The sequence below is a fragment of the Aulostomus chinensis genome, chromosome 19 (assembly GCF_037954235.1).
Source record: "Aulostomus chinensis isolate RoL2024-O1b breed Wild chromosome 19, RoL_Achi_v1.0, whole genome shotgun sequence".
NCBI classification, from domain to species: Eukaryota; Metazoa; Chordata; class Actinopteri; order Syngnathiformes; family Aulostomidae; genus Aulostomus; species Aulostomus chinensis.
Genome location: NC_141338.1, coordinates 2,187,414 through 2,207,484, shown reverse-complemented (window position 1 = coordinate 2,207,484; position 20,071 = coordinate 2,187,414). Strand labels below are relative to the sequence as shown.

At 48.9% G+C, this 20,071-nt stretch overlaps 1 protein-coding gene and 2 long non-coding RNA genes across 5 annotated transcripts; 1 reads left to right on the top strand and 2 right to left on the bottom strand.

Moving 5' to 3' along the window:
• Positions 1-576: 576 nt before the first annotated feature.
• LOC147243634 (uncharacterized) lies at positions 577-5,735 on the bottom strand. The gene is made up of 3 exons (XR_015110374.1): positions 5,526-5,735; positions 4,200-4,687; positions 577-685 (listed from the first exon to the last, which is right to left on the bottom strand). It is a non-coding gene; the product is annotated as an uncharacterized LOC147243634 (long non-coding RNA).
• LOC147243632 (aryl hydrocarbon receptor-like) lies at positions 2,091-16,655 on the top strand. Of its 3 annotated transcripts, none has more exons than XM_086187265.1 (11): positions 2,091-2,536; positions 4,245-4,426; positions 10,428-10,537; positions 10,645-10,734; positions 10,837-10,951; positions 11,632-11,771; positions 12,916-13,109; positions 13,187-13,296; positions 13,379-13,520; positions 14,065-15,313; positions 15,883-16,655. In XM_086187265.1, exons 1-11 carry the CDS (start codon positions 2,478-2,480, stop codon positions 15,970-15,972), a joined length of 2,481 nt encoding a protein of 826 aa, XP_086043391.1. In that variant the 5' UTR covers positions 2,091-2,477; the 3' UTR covers positions 15,973-16,655. The 3 variants fall into 3 exon arrangements, with proteins under 3 accessions (XP_086043391.1, XP_086043390.1, XP_086043392.1); XM_086187264.1 differs by having other exon boundaries at positions 2,093-2,536; positions 10,425-10,537; XM_086187266.1 differs by lacking the exons at positions 2,091-2,536; positions 4,245-4,426 and adding an exon at positions 6,920-6,930.
• Positions 12,567-15,627, bottom strand: LOC147243633 (uncharacterized). Its single transcript, XR_015110373.1, has 3 exons — positions 13,229-15,627; positions 12,886-13,120; positions 12,567-12,708 (listed from the first exon to the last, which is right to left on the bottom strand). It is a non-coding gene; the product is annotated as an uncharacterized LOC147243633 (long non-coding RNA).
• Positions 16,656-20,071: the final 3,416 nt, after the last annotated feature.

Here is a 20,071-nt window from a genome sequence, read left to right as displayed (position 1 = left end):
CCTCCACAAGTCTTTGACAAGCATCAAACCCTGGAAGCAGAAAAGGAGCTTCCCTCATTGGGAAGTGTTTTCAGGGAGGGATTTGCTATTTTTATGGAACTTCCTGCTGAGATTCCGGCCATTTTGTGCTTGTTTCTTGATTATTTGTGCAGTTATTTGCGGTAAATGTACACAACCCTTGGCCGCCATAAAGCACTGCAAGGAATAAAGGGGCGGGGCACAGCGTGGTGATGCCATCACATGACGATTGAATGGCTTCGATGTCGTATGACACGAAACAACGCTGTGCTTGTAGTTATCATGATTACCTCGTTACCCTGACAGTTTAATGTCAATCATAATCTCAAACGGCCTTTTTGGGCCTTCCTCTCTCTGCAACACGGAAGCTTCTCTCATTCACTGAGCGCCGCCCGCCCTGGCGATCAGGTGAAGCAGCTCCTGAGAAACTTCCAACTCGAGGGAGACAAAAGCAGTACTTGTACTCAGCTTCTGTCCACTGTTGCTAGTATTTGTCTGGTTTAGTCGTTAAAAGATCATAGCAGCTCTTCTTTGGCCACTGACACAAATCAGTTTGTCTTCAGTCCCAAACTCAACTTTGAAGAAGTCGAACTGATGGCCACTTTCTGTTCTGCTTTTTCTTGCAGCACAACAGCGAAGTGTGTGGAAAGACTTGGAATCATCAGTCCTGCACAGGAAAGTAGACAGAGAGAGAGTGTGTGTGTGTGTGTGTGTGTAATCACAATAACCTTTGTACTGCAATTACCCAGAGTGTAATACTTCAATTGTGAGTATTCAGACTTTAAACGGCTGCAGTAAACAGTTGCAACTCCAGTCATGCAGTTTTTCACTCGGAGGACCAAACACGTCGCACTGATCAATCAATTAAAATAAAAAGATTCAATCGTTAGGAAAGCAAACTCGTTAAAAGCCTCAATTGTCAAGGGGACGTCTGCGTTTCCTCGATCACAGGTTTTAAGTGTGCAAACTGAATCAGCACAGAAGGTGGAGGCACTCATAAAGAGTCTGAGGAATTCTCTCCTCTCAATTTTCTGCAATATTTGCAAAGAATACTTGAATGTTTTGGCTGTGCGGTGGAGCAGTGGTCCTCACTGAGGCCCCCCAGCAAGAAGGTTGTGGGTGGAGCCCCGGCTGCAGCACGGGGTCTTTCTGGGTGAGTCTCCATGTTCTCCCTGTTCCTGCTGGGTTCTCTCTGGTACTCCAGCTTCCTCCACAGTCCAAAGACATCAAGAGGGGACCAGGTTAATCCAGACTCTAAATTGACCGTAGGCGTGGCTGGGAGAGCCAATGGTTGTCTGTCTCTATGTGTTGGCCCGGCCATGGACTGGTGACCTGTCCAGGGTGAACCCCGCCTCTCGCCCGTAGATGCTGGGATAGGCTCCACCCCCCGTGACCCCTACTAGTAAGGAATAAGCGGAAGATGACGATGGATGACTTGAATGTTTTACTGATTTTTAGTAATATATTGAAGTAGTATTCAGGCGGCTCAGTTCGTCCTTCACATCTGGCTCCAGTACTGATGCTTTTATTACGTTTTTTTATGCTGGTAACAAATAATCACAATATTTGTGCTCAGAATAAACAATTAACAAACCCAGAAAATATATAAAATCCTTTAAAAATACAAGCAACTGATCTGGATGTAGGTTTCTGAAGTAGTAGAAGTACTGCCCCGTCTGGAGTGAGGGGTGTGTGATGGATTTTACAAATAACTAATGCCGGTGTCCTTTTTTAATGAATATTATGATATTTGGATTTTATACTAACTGGAAAACACCAGGAATCTTAAAAAGGAACATTCTTTTCCATTTTCCAAGACATTTAAAAAAAAAAAGCTCATGAATCTGATATTTATTTTTGTTTCTTCAAAGAGGACACAGATGGATTTCATGCAGAAATGTACTTTTTTTTTTTTACTGATGGAGTATTTTATATCGCAGTGCTGGTGCTGTATTTGAGAGTACTAGTACTACTCCTTGTTGCAGCGGTACTCGTCCAGCGGCTGCGGTGACAGCGAGCGCCGCTGGATGGAGGTGCAGGTTCGGTTTTAGTCAACGGGAGGCGGCGGCAGCCGAGCAGGAAGGAAACTTTATGTTCGACTCTTCCGGGAGAAGCGAGCGAGCCGAGGAGCAGCGCAGCCCCGCATTCGCAGCATGAGGACGCGGGGAAGTAAACAAAGAGTTCGCACCAACTATGGAGCGCCAGTCGGAGGTGCGCTGAACTTGTGACGCGCACGGAGGTCCGGCTGCGCTCAGACGCGCACCCCCGCGGAGTTTCCCCGTTTTGGGGAAAAAAAGAACACCAGCGGGGTTCAGAATCTGGGTTGTTAGCGCGGAGGGGACAACCTGTGACGGCTCATGTCCCCGGCGTTCGGACAGCGGCGTTCAGGGCGTGTCTGGAGGTTCGGAAATCTGACTTCGACCTGAACGCTGAGAGTCGTGAGAAACTCGAGAGCCACGATGCTGGGCAACGCAGGAGTTTACGCGGTGAAGAGGAGGAAGAAGCCCGTTCAGAAAAGGTGCGTTTAATGTTCAACAAGTGTTGCGTTCAGGGTTCCCGGGAGCCCACCGAGGGGACAAACACCCCGCAGCTCATATGCCGTTCAGCGGCGGCCCTCGGGGTGATTTTTCCGGACGGGGGACAGGTAGGTCGCCCTCAGCAACGCGCTGGAAGGCAAAGGGTGATAACGTCACGTTTCCGGAGGCGAGCCAGCAGGTGAAGATGGCGGTGACCCTGAATATGGCTGCAAACGTAAAGAGTGAAGTGTGGATGCAGAACATTGGTGACAAAACACACACACACACACAAACACGTGTGTGTGTGTGTTTTATATTTAACAACAGAATTTCCCAAGTAAGGGAATAAAGTCTATCTATAGATATGTAGAAACGTGTGTCTTATTGGTTTCATTGTTATTTTGTAAATCCGTCCAGTAGTTGTCGTCTCGCCTCTCAACATGTAGTACCTTGACAATACTGGGAAATACTGCAATATTCAGGGGTACTAAGTACTCATGAGTCCTACAACTTCTGCCGCTCATCAGGGTCGATACTGATTATTGGTGAGTGGAGGAGGCCAGGAACCGTCACTGGGCTGAGTGCCGACAGTAAAGCCTTCCATCCACGTCTGGTTTTCACTCCCGATTCTTTACTGAGTTCAAGAGCAGATATCAATAATGATGATTGCTTGATCAGCCACAGCTGCTACTAGGTCTCTCTCTCTCTCTCTCTCACACACACACACACACACACAGTGATAGAAAGTAAAATCATACACAGCATAATGACGGTTATTATGGTGGTTGTGATCACATGGTGGCTCCCTGAACGTCCTCCCTGTGTGATTTGATCCCGCTGACTGACAGTCAGCGAGCCTGATGTTGATGTTTAACGACCTCACGGCGTCTGAACTCACAAGCCGTCTGTCTGGACTTTTTAGTCGTAGCGAGTTGACGATAATTGTCCTCCGCTGCTTCAGCCTTCAGCCACGGTCACTGATATTAACTTCTGCTCTGTCAGCGGCGTCCACCCACCCTCCCCTCAACCACCCACTCTGCTGTAAATCACTCGTCTCCCACTGTTGAATGTCCCTCTGGTTGTGTTCCGTCTCTTTCCCGCCGCGCGTCCGTCTGCCTGTCTCTCACGTCCGGGTGTTTAGTCAGGGAGGGTTGACACCCGCCGCCGCCACGTGTTCAGACTTGTTGGAGAGGAATTGTGCTGCAGTCGTGACACAGGCCGAGTGGAAGACACACGTGAGGAGGGGGAGATATCTCTGCTGCCAGGGGAGATGGGGCACATTTGTGTGTGTGTGTGTGTGTGTGTGTGTGGGGGGGGGGGGGTGACTCCTTGAGAGGAGCCCCCGGCCCAGAGCTTCCCTGGGGGGCTCCATGACTGGAGGTCTAACCATATTGGGTTCGTTATCAGTGCTGCCATCAGTGAGCGTCTGTGACCGAGTCCCAGCAGAGTTTCCCCTGCTGAACAGCCGGGCAGAAAAGAAAGTACTACAATATTTTTAGCAAATACCTCGATGTTGATAGGTTGTAGTGGAATAGACGCATGACTGGAGGCCACCGGCTGTAACGAGGATGTAATTAAAGGCTTATCACCGTATAAATATCTGGTCTCCTATCACGATGCAGCAACATCCAGTACTGATGAGAATATCTGAGTGGTCTGAAATACCTAGCAGTCACATGACCACAGGTGTCGTCTGTTCTTCTGCTCCAGCGCTCAGCCTCCACCTGTGAAGACCAACCCGTCCAAACGCCACCGGGACCGTCTGAATGTAGAGCTGGACTACCTGACCAGCCTGCTGCCCTTCTCAGAGGAGGTCAGAGGTCGTCTGGACAAGCTGTCGGTGCTCCGGCTCAGTGTGGGATACCTCAAGGTCAAGAGTTACTTCCACCGCGGTCAGTGGCCTCCTCCTGCTCCTCCTCTGTGTGTATGGATATGCGATGTGTGTCAGTGTGTAACGAAAGTCCACCCTGAGCCAACGCAGGTACCCGTGTTCTGAAGTATTTATACTTCTGTCTGAGTCTGACTCAAAACTGTCAGGTTCTCTGATTTTGTCTGCACGCCGTTGATTTTCCCTGTCTGTTTTTTGACGGCTGCAGTCGACCCCTGATGATGTCCTCCACCTGAGGCGTGGCTTCAGGCTCCATAATTTCCTCCTGAAATGTAGCAAATAGCTCAGTTTGATGCATTCGAGTGTAGTCGGGTAAATGACAAGGCTCAGCAGTGAACAGGCCGAAGTAGGACTGTCACTTCGATTTGTCTTGATATTTTTGGGCCCGTCTGTCCCGTTTTCATGGTTTGTGATATTTCAGGAGCACCTTTGTGTGAATTTCTCCAAAGCTTGCATGGACTTTGGTGGTCAAAGGCCACTGCAGTTGTTCGTATTTATAGTTTATAATTTATTTTTACCCTAAAACCCTCAGAGCACCGTGCCAAGAGGGTTCGCTGAGCCCCAGCCCCTACATCAACATGATTCAGATTCTCCTCTAGAATCCGCCGTCTGGCGATGACGATGTGAGCAGGCGCATATTTGCGGTAACTTAGACGTGAGATTTAGCTGCACGGAAGAATCTGTAATTTTTGTGTGTATTTAGGGGCAGAGAAGTAACTCGACACCCTGGGTGATGAGTCGTCGGCGTGCTGGCAGGGAAACGGCGGAGTCCCTGCATGTTGCGGCTGATGCAACATGAGCCGGTAGCAGCCGCCTGGAACAGAAGGTCCTTTTACTAACCCCATCAGATAAAACTAAATAACCTTCGCACCTGCCAACCACCGCTGTGGGTCACGTATGTGATATGTTACGGTTTTGATTAAAGTTCAAAATTGCCCAGCCCACTGTACACTTCCATCATGTTACATTTGGGGTGTGAAATTACTTGCAGGGTTAAGAACTGTTACTGTGAGCGTAACGCAACGCAGTCAGGCTGATGGCAAAATTCCTCCCCTGGTTGTCTGAAATCAGCCACAGATGCCCGCTTGATTACTTCAAAGTACCTGCTGCTGTTCTGGTCGCAGGTTTGACACCAGGCGGCGGCGGCAGAGTCGCCCTGTCCTTTCTTTTTGTTTTGCACCTCTCCGGCTCTGCTATCAGCCGGCCGATCGCTGCTGCTGACGACAGAGGAGGGAAGGCGGAGGAACGGAGGCTCCGAGCCACGGCGGCACGACATGAGGGCTCTCAACCAGGCTGCTGTTTGATTGACCCCATCACCTGAGGAAAAAATAAATAAACGGCCATAAGATTGTTTGGTGATGGAGATGTTTGTAACAGACCGCGGATCTTTGCAAAATGTGAATCCAGCTCAACAAAATGGCCTCACCAATGTGGTCTCTGTGGCGAGAGGAGCGGTAAAAATGAGATGTAAAGCTTGTTGAAGTTGTTGAGGCCCAACAGATGAAGACAGTAGCTTGGCTGTGAACGTTTTAGCCCTGAACTATGAAGTTAATTCGCTCTGACAAACGCGCCGTTGTCTGGGTGATTAATGTTTAACATGCAACACCCCTGAAAACAAGGAAGAAACTGACATGTGTGTTGGAGTTTACAGGCAACTGGTATAAGAATTTATGAATCAATAATGCATCTGCTGTTTTTAAGTATAAAAGGGCTCATTATCTGAAGCTCAATTCAGAATCTGTTCTGTAGTTTAATTGTCTGGCAACCTTTATTCTGAGTCCTCCATCTGTAAATCGGGTCTGAAACCCAAAGTACCTGGGGGCCACTGATCATATGTCTGGTCTCATGTGGGCCACTTCAAGTATTCAAATGTACATAGCTAAGGAGGAACACGGAAAGAAAACAATAGCTTTGAAATAAGAACAAGAGATTTTGATTAAAACTAAAAACAACAAAAGTGTACGAAAGATTTCTAAAAGGTAAAGGAAACGTTAGCTTTGAGCTAAGAACAAACACGGAACGATAATTAGCATTGAGAACAAACACCAAAGACAGTTAGCTAAAAAATAAACCAAATACTAAAAGAGAACAAAAACATTTGCTTAATGCTAATGCCAAACACAAAAAGACGACGTTAGCTTGGCACCAAGATGAAACACTAAAAGTCAACGTTAGCTTAGCACTAAGACCAAACACCAAAAGACAACGTTAGCTTGGCACCAAGGTGAAACAGTAAAAGTCAACGTTAGCTTAGCACTAAGACCAAACACCAAAAGACAACGTTAGCTTGGCCCCAAGATGAAACAGTAAAAGACAACGTTAGCTTGCAACTAAGATTGGACACTAAAAGATATGTTAACTTTACAACTTTTTTTAATCTCATAATTTTAACAAATGCTGTCCAAATTATTTAGATGTTTACCTTTAATCCCTTTGTTTCAGGCCCCAATGGCATTGATCCACCATCAACTGGATCTACGTGGTTCACTCTACTTGGCCTCATGTCAGGTTGCTACATTTGCTCATAAGCTAGTTTTGCATAGCTGACCTGAATGTTGTCGCTCGAGGGAAACCAGGTTTGTTACATGCTAACAGAAATCCTGATTTTAGACAGAAACGTCTGAATTTCTCGGGAGATTGCTACGGTGATGATCGCTGTGACAACTATGCAGAACTATGACCAGAAAAGATTTGTAGAATAAAACACAGAAAACAGGGTTGTGAATGTTAGGATTATTCTACTTGGGGCGAACTCGAATGTGCTCCTCGGTCCTTCGTTGTCATTTGAGCTCCCATTATTTCTTACCTCTTAAAAGAAATTACTGACCTTTTCCTTCCTTGACACAAAGAGGTGACGGTTAAGTCTTTTTATAGTAGATTTGTTGGGGGTTTTGTGTGTGTGTGTGTGTGTGTGTGTGTGTGTGTGTGTGTCTTTTCTGCCCCACCTCATCTAACAGCGCGAAATAGCAGAGCCGTGACCTCTGACCCTCCAGGCTGGTTAATTTCCTGGTTGTGCAGCACACAGAGTTCTAGTTTTAACATTTAGTCCAAATGCTGCGCAGGAACACAGCGGGCGGAGAGCAGGAATGTTATAAATCAAATAAACACTGCATCTGTTAAGCTATTTCGGCATCCTCTCATTTTAGGATTGGTGTGTGGGTCAGTGGCGTGATCTCAGGTTGCGTTGCGGTTGTGTCGAACTCTTCGACTTCATCGCTGATCCGGGACGAAAGAGTGGCAGTTGTCATTGTTTCTGGAGAGCAGGCGTCCTTACTGGCCTCCCGTTTGTCTTCTAGTTCTGCGTCTAATCTTCCTCGGCAGTTTCCTCTGATTGTGGAGGATGTTTGTTCAGGCAGAGTAACGGCGCTAAGGCTCAGGCCTCGTGTCTGATGCTGCTGCTGCACACCACAAAACTTCAAAAATAGCCTCCGCACGGTCGTCATGCCATCTTTCATGTATGTAGAATAGAATGCCTTTATTGTCATTATACCAGGTACAATGAGATGCAACGCTGCTCCTTGGGGTGTGCACATAGAAATAGAAAAAAATATATGGACACATGTGGGAGTGGAGAGCAGCTTTAGGTGGCGCTGTGGTGCGTGGAGGTGCACAGGCACGTTCTAGGACCAGATTCAGAGGTTGTCATCAACAGATTGAGGTGACATCGCATTTGCAGTGCAAACACAGCGGAACAGTCCAGGTGAGAGTGCACAACATAGGGAGGGACTTATGTAGCTGCGTTTCCAATGTTCAAGAGGGAACGAGGATGAGGAAGTGCTATTGTTGGTCATCTTTTGTTGAGTCTAGCTTTCTACCAACGACATTTGCAAGGGGGTAGATTCACCTTCTGAAGTGTTACGGGGGAAAGCAAACCCCCTAAAATAGTCCCGCCAATTTAACGCTGCCCCCCCCCCCCAAAAAAAACAGAGAGAAAATGTGCAGAAAAATATTTTTTGGATTTTTATCAAGCAAGTCTCAAAACAAATCCAGCACATTATTCCCATTCATTCCCCAAACTTTTGTCTCCTGCCCCAGACAGCAGCAACAGGTTCAATTCAAGCCGGCACCAAAGAGCACTTAGACGGCCGCCTGAAGGCGACGCGCCCCAAACCGGCTCATGCAAACGCACGCTTCCCCTTTTTGCAACATTTCCTCAGTTTGCTTAAAATTCGCTTCACTAATAACTGGAAATGCAGGGATTCAGGAGTTTCCGGCTGCTTGACGTGTTTCCTCCAGTCGGCTCTGACTGAGTCCCGGGTGATGCTGCTGGGTTGGAGGTTACCATGGCGATTCCCTCTCACTGTAGCAACAGGCTCAGAGCCTGACTGGCTCAGTCAGGCCAGGGCTGATGGTTCATGTCGGGTGTGAGCGAGGCCTTTAGGAGTGTTTTCCAAATTAGTTGAAGGCACAAGACGACTTCAGGGGCACGAAGCAGCGGCGGTGCAGCACCGTCCCCTCACCTGCTCAACTGAGATGGTCTGTTTGAGTTATTTTATTCCAGCAATTCAAAACACTCCAAGCGTGAGCGTTTGTTGGACTTGAAGCCTGACTCTCCTTGTTTCCACTGAGTCAGAGGCGTTTAACCTGGCCCCTCCCCTCATGTGTTGCCGAGGTGATTTGCGTGTGAACCCTCTTCCTCGGAAAGTCAGCCGAGCAGAAGAGGGCGGCAGGAAAGGATGGAAGTGAAAGGGAGGCGAGGGGGCACAGGGGAGGCCAGCTCAGGTTCATGTCCAACTCCACATGAGAGACAGGTCGAGCTTTCACTAAAACTGTTGGTCCCTCACGTCGGTGTTGTCGTGGTGCGTCGCTCCGGGCGACACGGTGAGCTCCCCCGAACTGGCCACAGTTCAGGCTGTAACAACAAACCCTGGATTCTTTCAGTTACCGGACGCGTAGAAAGCTGCTCTTGACCGAGATGTCAAGGGAAATTCCTGGGTTTGTGGGGGGGAGACGAGAGGCAGATCCAGTGGGTTTGTTTTAAAAAGGGGGGGGGGGGGTTGCGAGAAGAGGAGGGAGAGGAAGCTGGTTAGCGTGCCATAGAGCCATTACTGTAAGGAAAGGAAAGGAGGTATTGCAGAGCTGATCGCAGATTAGATTAAACTGCTCCAATTTTCCTTTTTTCAACAAAGTGGAAAACGCTGCTCTGCCCCGATTGATCAGAACGAAACCATAGAAACAGACCTGGGACCTGCCGAGGAAAAGGATTTCTGCACTTTTCACGTCAGTGCGCCAGTCTTAGGTTGACTGTTTGATAGCATCAGCATCAGCCTGTAGGACACTCTTTCTGCACCACAGAGGAGTCTTTGAAGTTATCAAGCCTATCAGGTTCCTCCCCCAAAAATGCAGCATCAGCAGAGACTCTGATTCTGATGGTGTTTCACACATTTGAAGTTTTTGCATTAGAAAAGATTGATGGAATCGGAAAGGTGACGTTTCCATGGCAACTGCCTAGCAAATTTGAAGTGAAATATGGAAATGTTGATTAAAAAAAAAAAAAAGCTTCCATCAGCTGGTGATATGCCGCAGTCAGAAGACGGCGGTACAGGAAACGTTTCGCGCGCTGCTGGCGGTAAGCCAGTAGAAGAAGAAGTGGAACCTATCAGCTAAACCAAAAACCTGGTCCATCAGACCTGCAGTCAGACCTGATGATGATGTCATGATGTTTTTGTAGCCGTTCGTCTGCAGGATTTTGCTAAAACTATGAGCTAGACCTTTATCAAGCTAGACCAAGGAGGAAGCCATTCAATTTGGGGGCTTCAGTCATAGCGCCACCCAGTGGCAAAAGGAAAGGACATGCTTCTTTAACACTTGGACATCTGTGTCCTGGTGGGTCATCTAAGATGTGGTCAGAAGCACCTTTAGAACTCAGCCTTACCATTTACCAGGACTAACAGTCAATCCTGTGCGTGTGCGTGTGTGTGTATTTCTATCTTTATCTCTTGTGTCATCCCTCAGACAGCAGCCCGTAAATGTCAGGGTGTTGTTGTTTTTGTGTGCTGCAGCAGCGCCCCAGAATAACTCCGCCTCAGCTCCTCCTGTGTCGTCAAACGGCAGGAACGGGCGCTATATGTCCCTGGATGGAGTCAGCTTCTCAGAGGGAGAGTTCCTCCTCCAGGTACTGAGACGGGGGTGCGTGTGTGCGCACCTGTGCCATCTTGTTCTCTACCCTCATGTGATGCGCTGTTAACACGTGTGTGTATGTGTGTGTGTGTGTGTGTGTAGTCACTGAATGGATTTGTGCTGGTTGTGGCGACAGATGGCACAGTCTTCTACACATCCCCGACCATCCAGGACTTCCTGGGCTTCCATCAGGTAGGTACAGTAGCACCCCCACACCCACGTAACACATCTGTCTGTGCAGCGCTGGGAAAAGTTACTGAGTGTAACCCCCCCACCCCCACCCCCCATTGTCAGTCCGATGTTGTCCACCAGAGTGTGTACGATCTCATTCACGTGGACGACAGAGAAATGTTTCATTGTCAACTTCAGATTGGTCTCCAGTCCTGTGAGACGGACATGAGGACGGAAGGTAAGACAGACTTACACTCGCCTGTCCCTGCTGCAGCGAACATAACGCTCACATTCATATCTCCAATCAACCACCCTGGTGTTTGTTCTGGCGGCTGTCCCATTTAAAATGATGAAACTGATAAGAAGTGATCTGAGGTGAGTGACCACGGCCGTCCACTCCAGTCCAGCTGCTGCTTCACTCTCAGGTTTTTGTTATGTGATTAAAATAATCGAATGAAAAACAAAGCAGAAGTAGCGGCAGCAACACAGCTTGTTCACATTTTGAATTCCAGCTGTGTCACGTCTCTCCACAAGATGACAAGCAAACAACTCTTAAAATGCTTGTTTTCTGAATGGAGTTCTGGTGCGATCGGCGACAGCAAGTCTGAATAAATACGTGATAAGTCTAAGTTGTCCCAGCGTAGATGAAATTGTGACTTCTATGTGGAAAAATGTAAATGAATGAAGTCAATTGATGTAAAATGTTATCTTCGATGAACGTAAACAAGCCTTTCCCTGCTGACGTCATTTACGGCCTTCAGAGCATCGCATCCACACTCCAAAGCAGTAAGGGCCAGCAGATGTACCTCCAGATCGGTGAGGCCTTCAGCCCTGTTGGAAGAAACGGCCGGGGCAGCAGGGGTTTTGGTTTGCAGGACCGAGAACTGCAAGTTTACAAGAAATGTTGTTTTCCTGCAGATGTGCAGTCCAGCAGGGCGGCGGCAGGCAGCTCCCCTCAGCTGCTGCCAGGGTTCCTCCCTCCAGAGAACTCCTTCTTCCTGGAGAGGAGTTTCTGCTGTCGCCTCCGCTGCCTCCTGGACAACACGTCTGGATTCATGGTACCAGAGTCACGCTTGTGTAGCTGCACATTGGCCCTGCAACGGGCCGGCCGTCACGCTGTCCTCACACCAATGCTCTGGCAACCTCTGCTCACCGGGGACACAGTCGGATGCCATAAGACACAGAAGTTAGCTGAAAGTTTAAAAAAAACAAACGGTGATCCAATATGGCTGCCGCAGGAAATGAAAAGTTTCAGATCATTTATTTCTCACAGGAAGCGCAGAGTGTTGATGAACAGCGGACTGACACCTGAAGCAGAGCCATTCACGGTTGTGTTGGAATAAAAACCGTCATTTTTATGTATTTACTTTTTTTTTTTAATGTGGGAGTGACAGGCAGTTACAGAGGCGTCATGTCAGAAACCCAGGGGGCACAAGGGATGATTCTATTTCCCCAAACAATTTCATTTTCACTTACTCACTTATCTACTTATTATTTTTGTATCTAGCTATGATCAGTGGTCATATTTAGTGAAATGTAGAAATAATATAATCCATCAAAATGTTACCACTGTATTTTTCCATAAGATCACAATCCCCCCTCCCCCCCAATGGATGTGGTCTCTTCCGTCCTCAAACTCGATGGACTTAACGTTAGCTAACCGGTGCTAACGTTAGCTGTTGACGTTTAGAACAAGCCAGGGCTAACGTTAGCCCTACAAAGTGAGGTAACGTTAGCAACTGTTCGAAGTAAGAAAATGAGTGAGAACAATCACTGGGGAGTTGTCGCTGTTGCTGGGGGGGGGGGGGGGGGGGCATTTCAAGGTGTGGTCACCCAAGGGCATCCTAGCAGGTTCATCCGGGCTTGATTGTGTGGGCGTCTTGATGGGGGGGGGGGGGGTAGTTTTGACTTTGGGCCATTTTTTTGCGCGCATCGATGCCCCACAGATTCTCTGTGCCCCCTCAGATGTTTGGGTTCATGACGCCCCTGACCATCCTGATCATCAGAATGAAATACATATTAGAAAAGTGTTCTGTTCATAAATATAAATAACGAATAATATTATATACAGTAATGACTTTAATCAGTTAAACATTTTAGAACATTTTCACATGGATTCTTGTTCTTAAATGTCACTTTAAAGTCATTTTTCCAGAAGTCATTGCAACGTACGCCTGGTGAAAGTGTGCCGTCCACCTCCAGGCTCTAAACTTCTCAGGGCGTCTGAAGTACCTGCGCGGTCAGAGAGCTGCAGGGGCTGATGGGAAACCTCCGCTGGCTCTCTTCACCGTGGCTTCACCTCTTCAGCCTCCTGCCGTCATGGAGATCCGAATCAAGACCCTCATATTCCAGACCAAACACCGGATGGACTTCGCTCCCATGAGCATCGACACCAGGTACGTCTCCTCTAGGCGGTCAGCCAGTCGAGTTAAATCACACACACACACCCTGAGTTTGTGTGTTCTCTCCTCAGGGGGAAGCTGCTGTTGGGTTATTCAGACAAGGAGCTCCTCACCATAGGATCTGGATATCAGTTCATCCACGCCGCTGACATGATGTACTGCGCCGACAACCACATCAGGAGTACGTCTCTCCGCCATTCCGACTGTTCGCGCCCCGTAATTCCCCTCTCATCAATGTCGTTGTTGATGTCTTCTGTCTTCAGTGATGAAGACCGGAGACACCGGCTTCACATTCTTCAGGCTTCTCACCAAAACTGGACGCTGGCTGTGGGTTCAGGCGTCGGCCAGGATAGTGTTCAAGGGAGGAAGACCAGACTTCATCATCGCTCGCCAGAAAGTGCTCACGTAAGCATCAGGCCGTCGTGTTCAAGAGGAACTTCACCTGCTGTTAGTTTAGAAAAATCCTTTTAACGTTTTACAGGAGCTGTTAGGGGATCAAACAACTGTCCCTCTTCAGAGTCCAGCGAGGTGCTGCTTCCTCTCCGGTGTCACAATCCTACAACTCCACGTAGTTCGGTCGTCTGTTCGATATCAGAGGCCAGAACTGTGAGCCTCTGGCCGGCTGGTCCACCGCTGACAGGAGCCTTGGTGGGCAAATCAGGTTGAGGTCTTGTTTTTTTTTTTTTGAGTGGTTAAACCACGAGAAATCTGAGCTCCTGCCAGCGAGGACAGCTAAGCTAACTAGCGAGCCTCGGCAGGCGCCAGCAGCGCTAAGTCGTAGGCGTGAGACCTCGTGATTGTACGCGGCTGTAGGTGGGGAATATCGGTGGATTCTGGTTCTGGAGGGGTGGGGGACGAAGGAGAGGAAAGGTGGCGAGTCTGCGCTTCTGGGTTTGAATGATGTCCTCTCTAAATTCTGCTCTTGGTTGTCTTCACCTCTCCCCTGCAGAGACGATGAGGGCGAGGAACACCTACGCCAGAGACGACAGCAGCTCCCCTTCAACCTCGCCACCGGCGAAGGAGTCCTCTACGATGTTTCTCTGGACGTCTTCTCCACACCGGGTGAGGAACCCACAGTAGAGGAACCCGTACCTTCCACCTCTCTGCTTGGATCCCTCCGCCGGCAGGACCACTCCGTTTACACCCAAACACAGAGTCCCCCGCTCCCCGTCCTCACCACCTTAGAGGACCCAGAACAAGCCTTCCTGGACAGTCACGTGCTGCTCAGCGTGCCGGGTCAGCTTCCAGTGAAGAGCGGAGCGGACCTCACGTCACAAGCCATGATTGACTCGCTGGAGCAGATCTTAGGAGACATAGGGGATGGGGGTGTGGAGGGTCTTGATGTTGACGAGGCCGAGCTGAGGAACTGGGAGAATACCATCACTAGGGTGACCAAAGGGAAGGAGGAGCGGAACCACATCCTGGCAAATGACGTGTTCTCCTACGTGGAGGAGGCTCTGATGAGAGAGACCGCTGGCGGCTGTATGGAGGCTTCCAACCAGATCCGGCCTCATGAGGTTCCTGGTCCTGGATCTGTTTTTCCAAACCTGCAGGAGCTGACAGACACAAAACCTAATGGGAGTGTTTTTACTGAGATGGAAGGCGTGTTTCCCGAGGCGCCACCCGCTTTTCTGGGACACGCCCCTTCCCTGTGGCCTCCGGACGGCAGCACTCATCACTATGACAACCGCATGTTCCCTCTCCAATCCTGCCGTTCAGTTACTGAAGCGACGGATCAGACGTCCTTCGCGCATGTCGCCAACGCCGAGCCAGGACAAGCACTCCACCACGCTGGCTCACACACCTTCAGGGCTCCACAGCTCCAGAGCCCCCCTCAGCGGTGCGAACAACACTCGCACAATGACACACATTCCTCACACACTCACGGCAGTCCAGCGCTGCACTCCTTCCAGCTCAGCTCTCAGCCTCTGTCGGGCAGCTGCATGTATGAGAGAACCGGCTCTGGTTCTACCAGACTGAATGGTTCTCCACTGACACTTTCATGTACCTCAAACTCTCCCTTCGGCATCTGGCCTGCTGCCGCCGGCTCGGGCCGCAGCACTCGCATCGCTGCCGGTCCACAGGACGCCAGCCTGGGCCACCTGGGCGGAGACTGCTTGCTCCCGGCAACAGCGCCGTCGGAGTTCCCCTCTGGAAACGGGTCACTGCCGTTCTTCTGCTGGAGCAACGACGCTCAGGTACCACGAGACTGCTGTCAGAACTAATTAATTGAGATGTTCTCTCAAAAAGGGGGTCCGCCCCCCCCTCCCCAGTTATCAGTTATTTGCATGCAGGTCATGTTCGCTGCCCCAGCGGAGGACTGGACTCACCCTCCACCCCCACCTCATGCTAAGGAAGTTAGCATTTCCTTGTTTCTGGACTTCCTGTCAACGTGCTGGTTTGAAGCATCAACTAGAGACGCTTAAATGTTGATTTTAATCGTTAAAAATGCAACTCGTTTGTCATTTTATATTCAACCGTGTTTGTTTTTTTTCCACTGTTTCGCTCTTAATTTTCCGACAGTAAATGACTTACATTCGTGCAGGAAAAAAAAGATAAAAATGACTTCAGAAAAAAAAAGTATAGCAGCACGTTGCTAACTTCTTGTGGCGGCCATTTTTGAACACTCTTTATTTGTCTGGATGAACTCGGCTCTTTTTTTATCGGAGTGTTCCGTGAAAGGAATTTGTTCTTCCCGCGAACAGGAAAATGTCCTAAACAAACGTCTCTGTAAGCCTGACTGACGCCTCAGTCTTGTGCTCCGCAGATCTCAAGCGTCCCGCTGAACGGCGACCTGTTCCCCTTCCCTCCCTGTTCTGCCGGGAGCGTCAACCTCTCCCAGAACACCGGGCCGTAGCTGCGCCGCCAGGACTGGACTGGACTGGAAACCTCAACTTCCTCCCCTCAAACTCATAGAACAGCCTTTCTCTGACAGAACTTTCAACAAGACGTACAGCAACGAACCAAGAATGGTGAAGTGTGGGGTCGGCCTCCCCGTGGCCTCGGGTAGAACGTGGAGACGAGCTGGCAGGTGGAACGTGTCGGCTCTGCGTCTGCTCTCCAAACATTGACACGCGCGTCAGAGCCTTCGTGCTGCGTTTAAACACGGTCGATCTCACCGTAGGTGCTGGAGAGCCGCTTGTAGAGCTCACCCCTGCCATCGCGTCCCTCATTCTTCGTAGATTTGGCGTTGAAATCGGCGGTGAAACCAAAGAGCGTTGGTTGTTGTCCAACTGCGCGCAGGCCGGCGGCGGCGCGGGAAGTCTCTCGGCGCTAAAAGAGCTTTGTGGGACGCGATTGTGACGATTTCACGGTTACACGGAGTTTTGCCAATTATCTGGCAATATTTAAAGAACTACAATTATGTTTTGTATTTTGTGGCGATAGATTTGAAGTGCTCATGATATAGTATTAAAATACTGTAAGCTCATTTTAACCCTTTCACCTCTTCATTACTGTACCCACAGCGATGCTCAGAGGTGTACAAGTACTACATCCTCATGTTTGAATATACTTACTGCTATAAACTTCTATATTCAATGTACTGCATAAAGCGCCTTTTGTATCATTGTCAGTGCATCAACACTACAAAAAACAAACCACAAGGTGGAGTCACATGACCTGAAGTGGGAGCTACGCGTGATTTGGTAAAGCAGCAGTCGTAGCAGTTACAGCTGTGGAATGTTTGCATGTGTCGGAAAAAGGACTGCTAAATAGTATCTAGAAATATTATCTTCTATTTCGGAGGAGTGTTACTACCAAAAAAAATACTTCTGAGACATTTAATGGGAAACTCTTAATTTATCACAATAAAGAAAAAACCCTTACATCACAGTTCTGTTTACGAGTGACTGTTACTGCGGAAGGAAATGGGATCAGCAAATCAACACACACACACACACACACACACACACACAAATAAAAATAACCAAAGAACAGACCAAGACAAAAGAGGACCTCAGATCAGAGACCCTAAAAGTGGCTGTGAAGATCAAAGAGGGTGTGACTCCTTTCTCCTCTGATGCTTTGATGTGAGGAGGATCGCAGCGAGGGCCTGTGTCCTTCCTCTACAAAATGCGGGTCAGAAATATTTGAACCGCGCGTCCACTTCAGCTGTATTTGTTTGCACATTCATGCACTTGTTGTTCTTACTTTTGCTGCTGTTGTTGTTTTCCTCTACAGATGTCACATGACCCTGGATATTAAAGACCTGTATCCGCCCAGTAAGCCTGAAGCCTGATTCCCACTATGATCTCTGGAGTTCATGCAGGGACAGCGTCTGTTCAAACTGGGCCGTCAGCTGACATAATAAGAGCGGGATCAGGTTAAAGCCGCTGGGATCGAGTGCTCCTCCGCCTCAGCTCGTATTGTTATCGGAGGAGGAGTGCGTTCCTCTTACACACAACGGGAGCGCCAGCGGACTCGACCCTCCCCTCTGGTTCCTCCTCCAGCCAGCGCTGCATCTGCTTCCGTGGCTTCAGTCGGATACTGAATCAAACATCATGTTTTGCACTAATACGTCCCCGCTACTTTGATGAATGCGCAATACTGTTTCTCTTTTATTGCAGTGTCCAGCAGAAACAGCTGACTTCTTCTTGAACGCTGTTTATTAATCGTACGTGTTTTTCTTTTCCGAGGAAAGTTGGGAGACGACGTCCTCAAGACCATGAACGCACCTCCCCACTGGAACACAGTTTCATAAATTCTATCTTGGGGTTTAAATTCTCAAATATCTCTTTGTGCTTCGAGACCCCCCCCCCCCCCCCCAGGAAGTGAGCAACCAGCCAGCCCAACGCTAAACTGTTATTTTGCCTTTTGGAAAGTATAAATCAAGACCTGCAGTTGAGCTGTTCTTTAAAGTCCAACTCTGAAACCGGAGCCGTCCCCCGGTGAAAAGGCTGGCTGGTTTGTCTGAATGAGAGCTGAAAGACCTGGAAAAATAACGCAGCTCAATATCACAATCAGGATCGTTCTCACGCGAGGAATCCGATGCTCTGTTCGGGCAGCGGGGGGGGGGGGGGCAGTAGTCTGCTCTGGGAGGTTCATCCACACCATGAACCCACAACACCTCCAAGCACTCATCAACAGGAGTCTTGAGCTCATCTGCGTCGCTTCTCTGGGACTCCAGAATGCGGGAAGAGCCGGCCACGCATTTTAGCTGGAAGCTAACGGGGACTGAATTCCAGCAACAGCAAAACTGTCCAATCAAAAACAGCTCCAGGTCCTCTGGTATAATCCAAGTCCTCTTAATCCAGCTGGATGATCAGTAATCTGATTGGTAGTTTTCCGTTCTTGTGACGATCCGCTGTTACAAAATAAACCCAACATAAACATTCGTTAGAAAACAACGAGTGAACACAAGTTTGCATGGCAGAATTTTTAAAATTGGAATCGTTGAGCGTCTTCTCTCTGGTCTGGTACTGTGGCTTTGGCGCCATCACGTGGCGGATTATCGTCCTACAGGTGTGGCGACCGCACAGGTTCGACCTGAACCTCAAAGATCCTTCAACCTGCCGCTGGCCCTGCATTCATATCTTCAAATTTATGTTGCTCTGCTCTTTCAAAACGAAAAAAAACCCCTGAGGTGTTGAAGCACAAGAAGCAGCATCAATAAAACCAAATGCAAGTTCAATTTCTTTGGATTTTGGAATCGATAAAGTAAACGAACACTCCTTCACCGTCACGCGTTCCCCTGGAGAGGCGGCGGAGGAGCCGCAGGTGCTGCTCTCCTCCGTCTGCGCTCCGAGCTCACCGTGCAGCCGCAGGTGTTCCTGATACAAGCGCAGGACAACGTGGGCGACACGGAGTTCTCCGTTAACATCACCCGTTAATACGGTAACACCTCCATGAACGGGTTTCCTGTTAGATTTTAGGTTTTGTGTTTTCATTCCTGCCGCGTGGACTCGTTGAATCACGCTGTTGTCGTCCGTCATCTCGGACCTGAGCTCCGCCTGCGTCTCCGTGCACCGCTGCTCTCCTGCCTGAGGGTGGCGCTGCTGTACCACGTGTTAGGTGGAGAAGACCGTCTTCTCCGTGACACCAGCGTGGCATCAGCCGAGTGTGTGTGGGGGTGCCTAAACTGTCGCTTCACCTGGTTGAAACTCAAACCAACTTCCTTCCTGAGGGCGATGCTGGCGTAAGAGACTCGGCTAAACTGGGAGCTGCTCAGCTGTTGGTTTTCTTTGTTTGCTTTGCACTGTCGGTGTTTTTGTCTTTCAGTTTATTACAAACAATGAAATAAACAGGTCTGGTGATGAATTTTGAAAAATTATTGGTTCAGAGCTTCACAACTGGACTTGTTTACATTCTTTTCTTCTTCTTTTTTTAGTTCTCAGCAGCCAAACCTGCTCAGCGGTGGTCGACTCTGAAGACCACCAGCAAAAGTATGATGGTGGGTAGCAGTGATGGTCAGTCACGCTGGAGCAGGCGGCGCCGTCCATCCCGTCACTGAGGTTACCGCAGTTCAAGAACGTCACACGTCGGTTTTCACCATCAAGTTCTGTTGTTCTTTCTATTTTTAATGTCTTTGTTTCTTCATTCATTGGTTTGCAGTCTTGAACCCGCGTTAGGATGTGTTGCAGGTCGTAAAACTAAAACAGTCGGGGCAGAGATGAAATTCAGCTTTTAAGGAATTTGAAATCATTCTGTCACTTCTCCTGTGTCCCCTGACTGACTCCTCCCCTTCCTCCTCCCCTTCCTCCTCCCCTTCCTCCTCCACTTCCTCCTCCTCATCATGCTCTTCTCTTCTGCTTTCTAACAACAACATCAGCACATTCCGCTGTAAAACTCATCCCTTAATCAGACATTGTGTCCTGCGAACAATGTCAGGAAAACACGCACACACACACACACACACACACACAAGATGGGAGTGATTGCAAAGTAAAATAGGAAACAAAAACAGGTGTCACCATTTTGAACGACACAGCCGACAAATGGATTCACTTCCTGCCTTG

What these genes read in the sequence shown, in the direction of transcription:
- LOC147243632 (XM_086187264.1), top strand. Translation starts at nt 2,478, where the DNA reads ATGCTGGGCAACGCAGGAGTTTACGCGGTGAAGAGGAGGAAGAAGCCC. An exon ending in AAGAAGCCCGTTCAGAAAAG is followed by an intron (nt 2,537 to 4,244) that starts GTGCGTTTAATG and finishes CTTCTGCTCCAG; the next exon opens with CGCTCAGCCTCCACCTGTGA. An exon ending in ACTTCCTGGGCTTCCATCAG is followed by an intron (nt 10,735 to 10,836) that starts GTAGGTACAGTA and finishes CCCCATTGTCAG; the next exon opens with TCCGATGTTGTCCACCAGAG.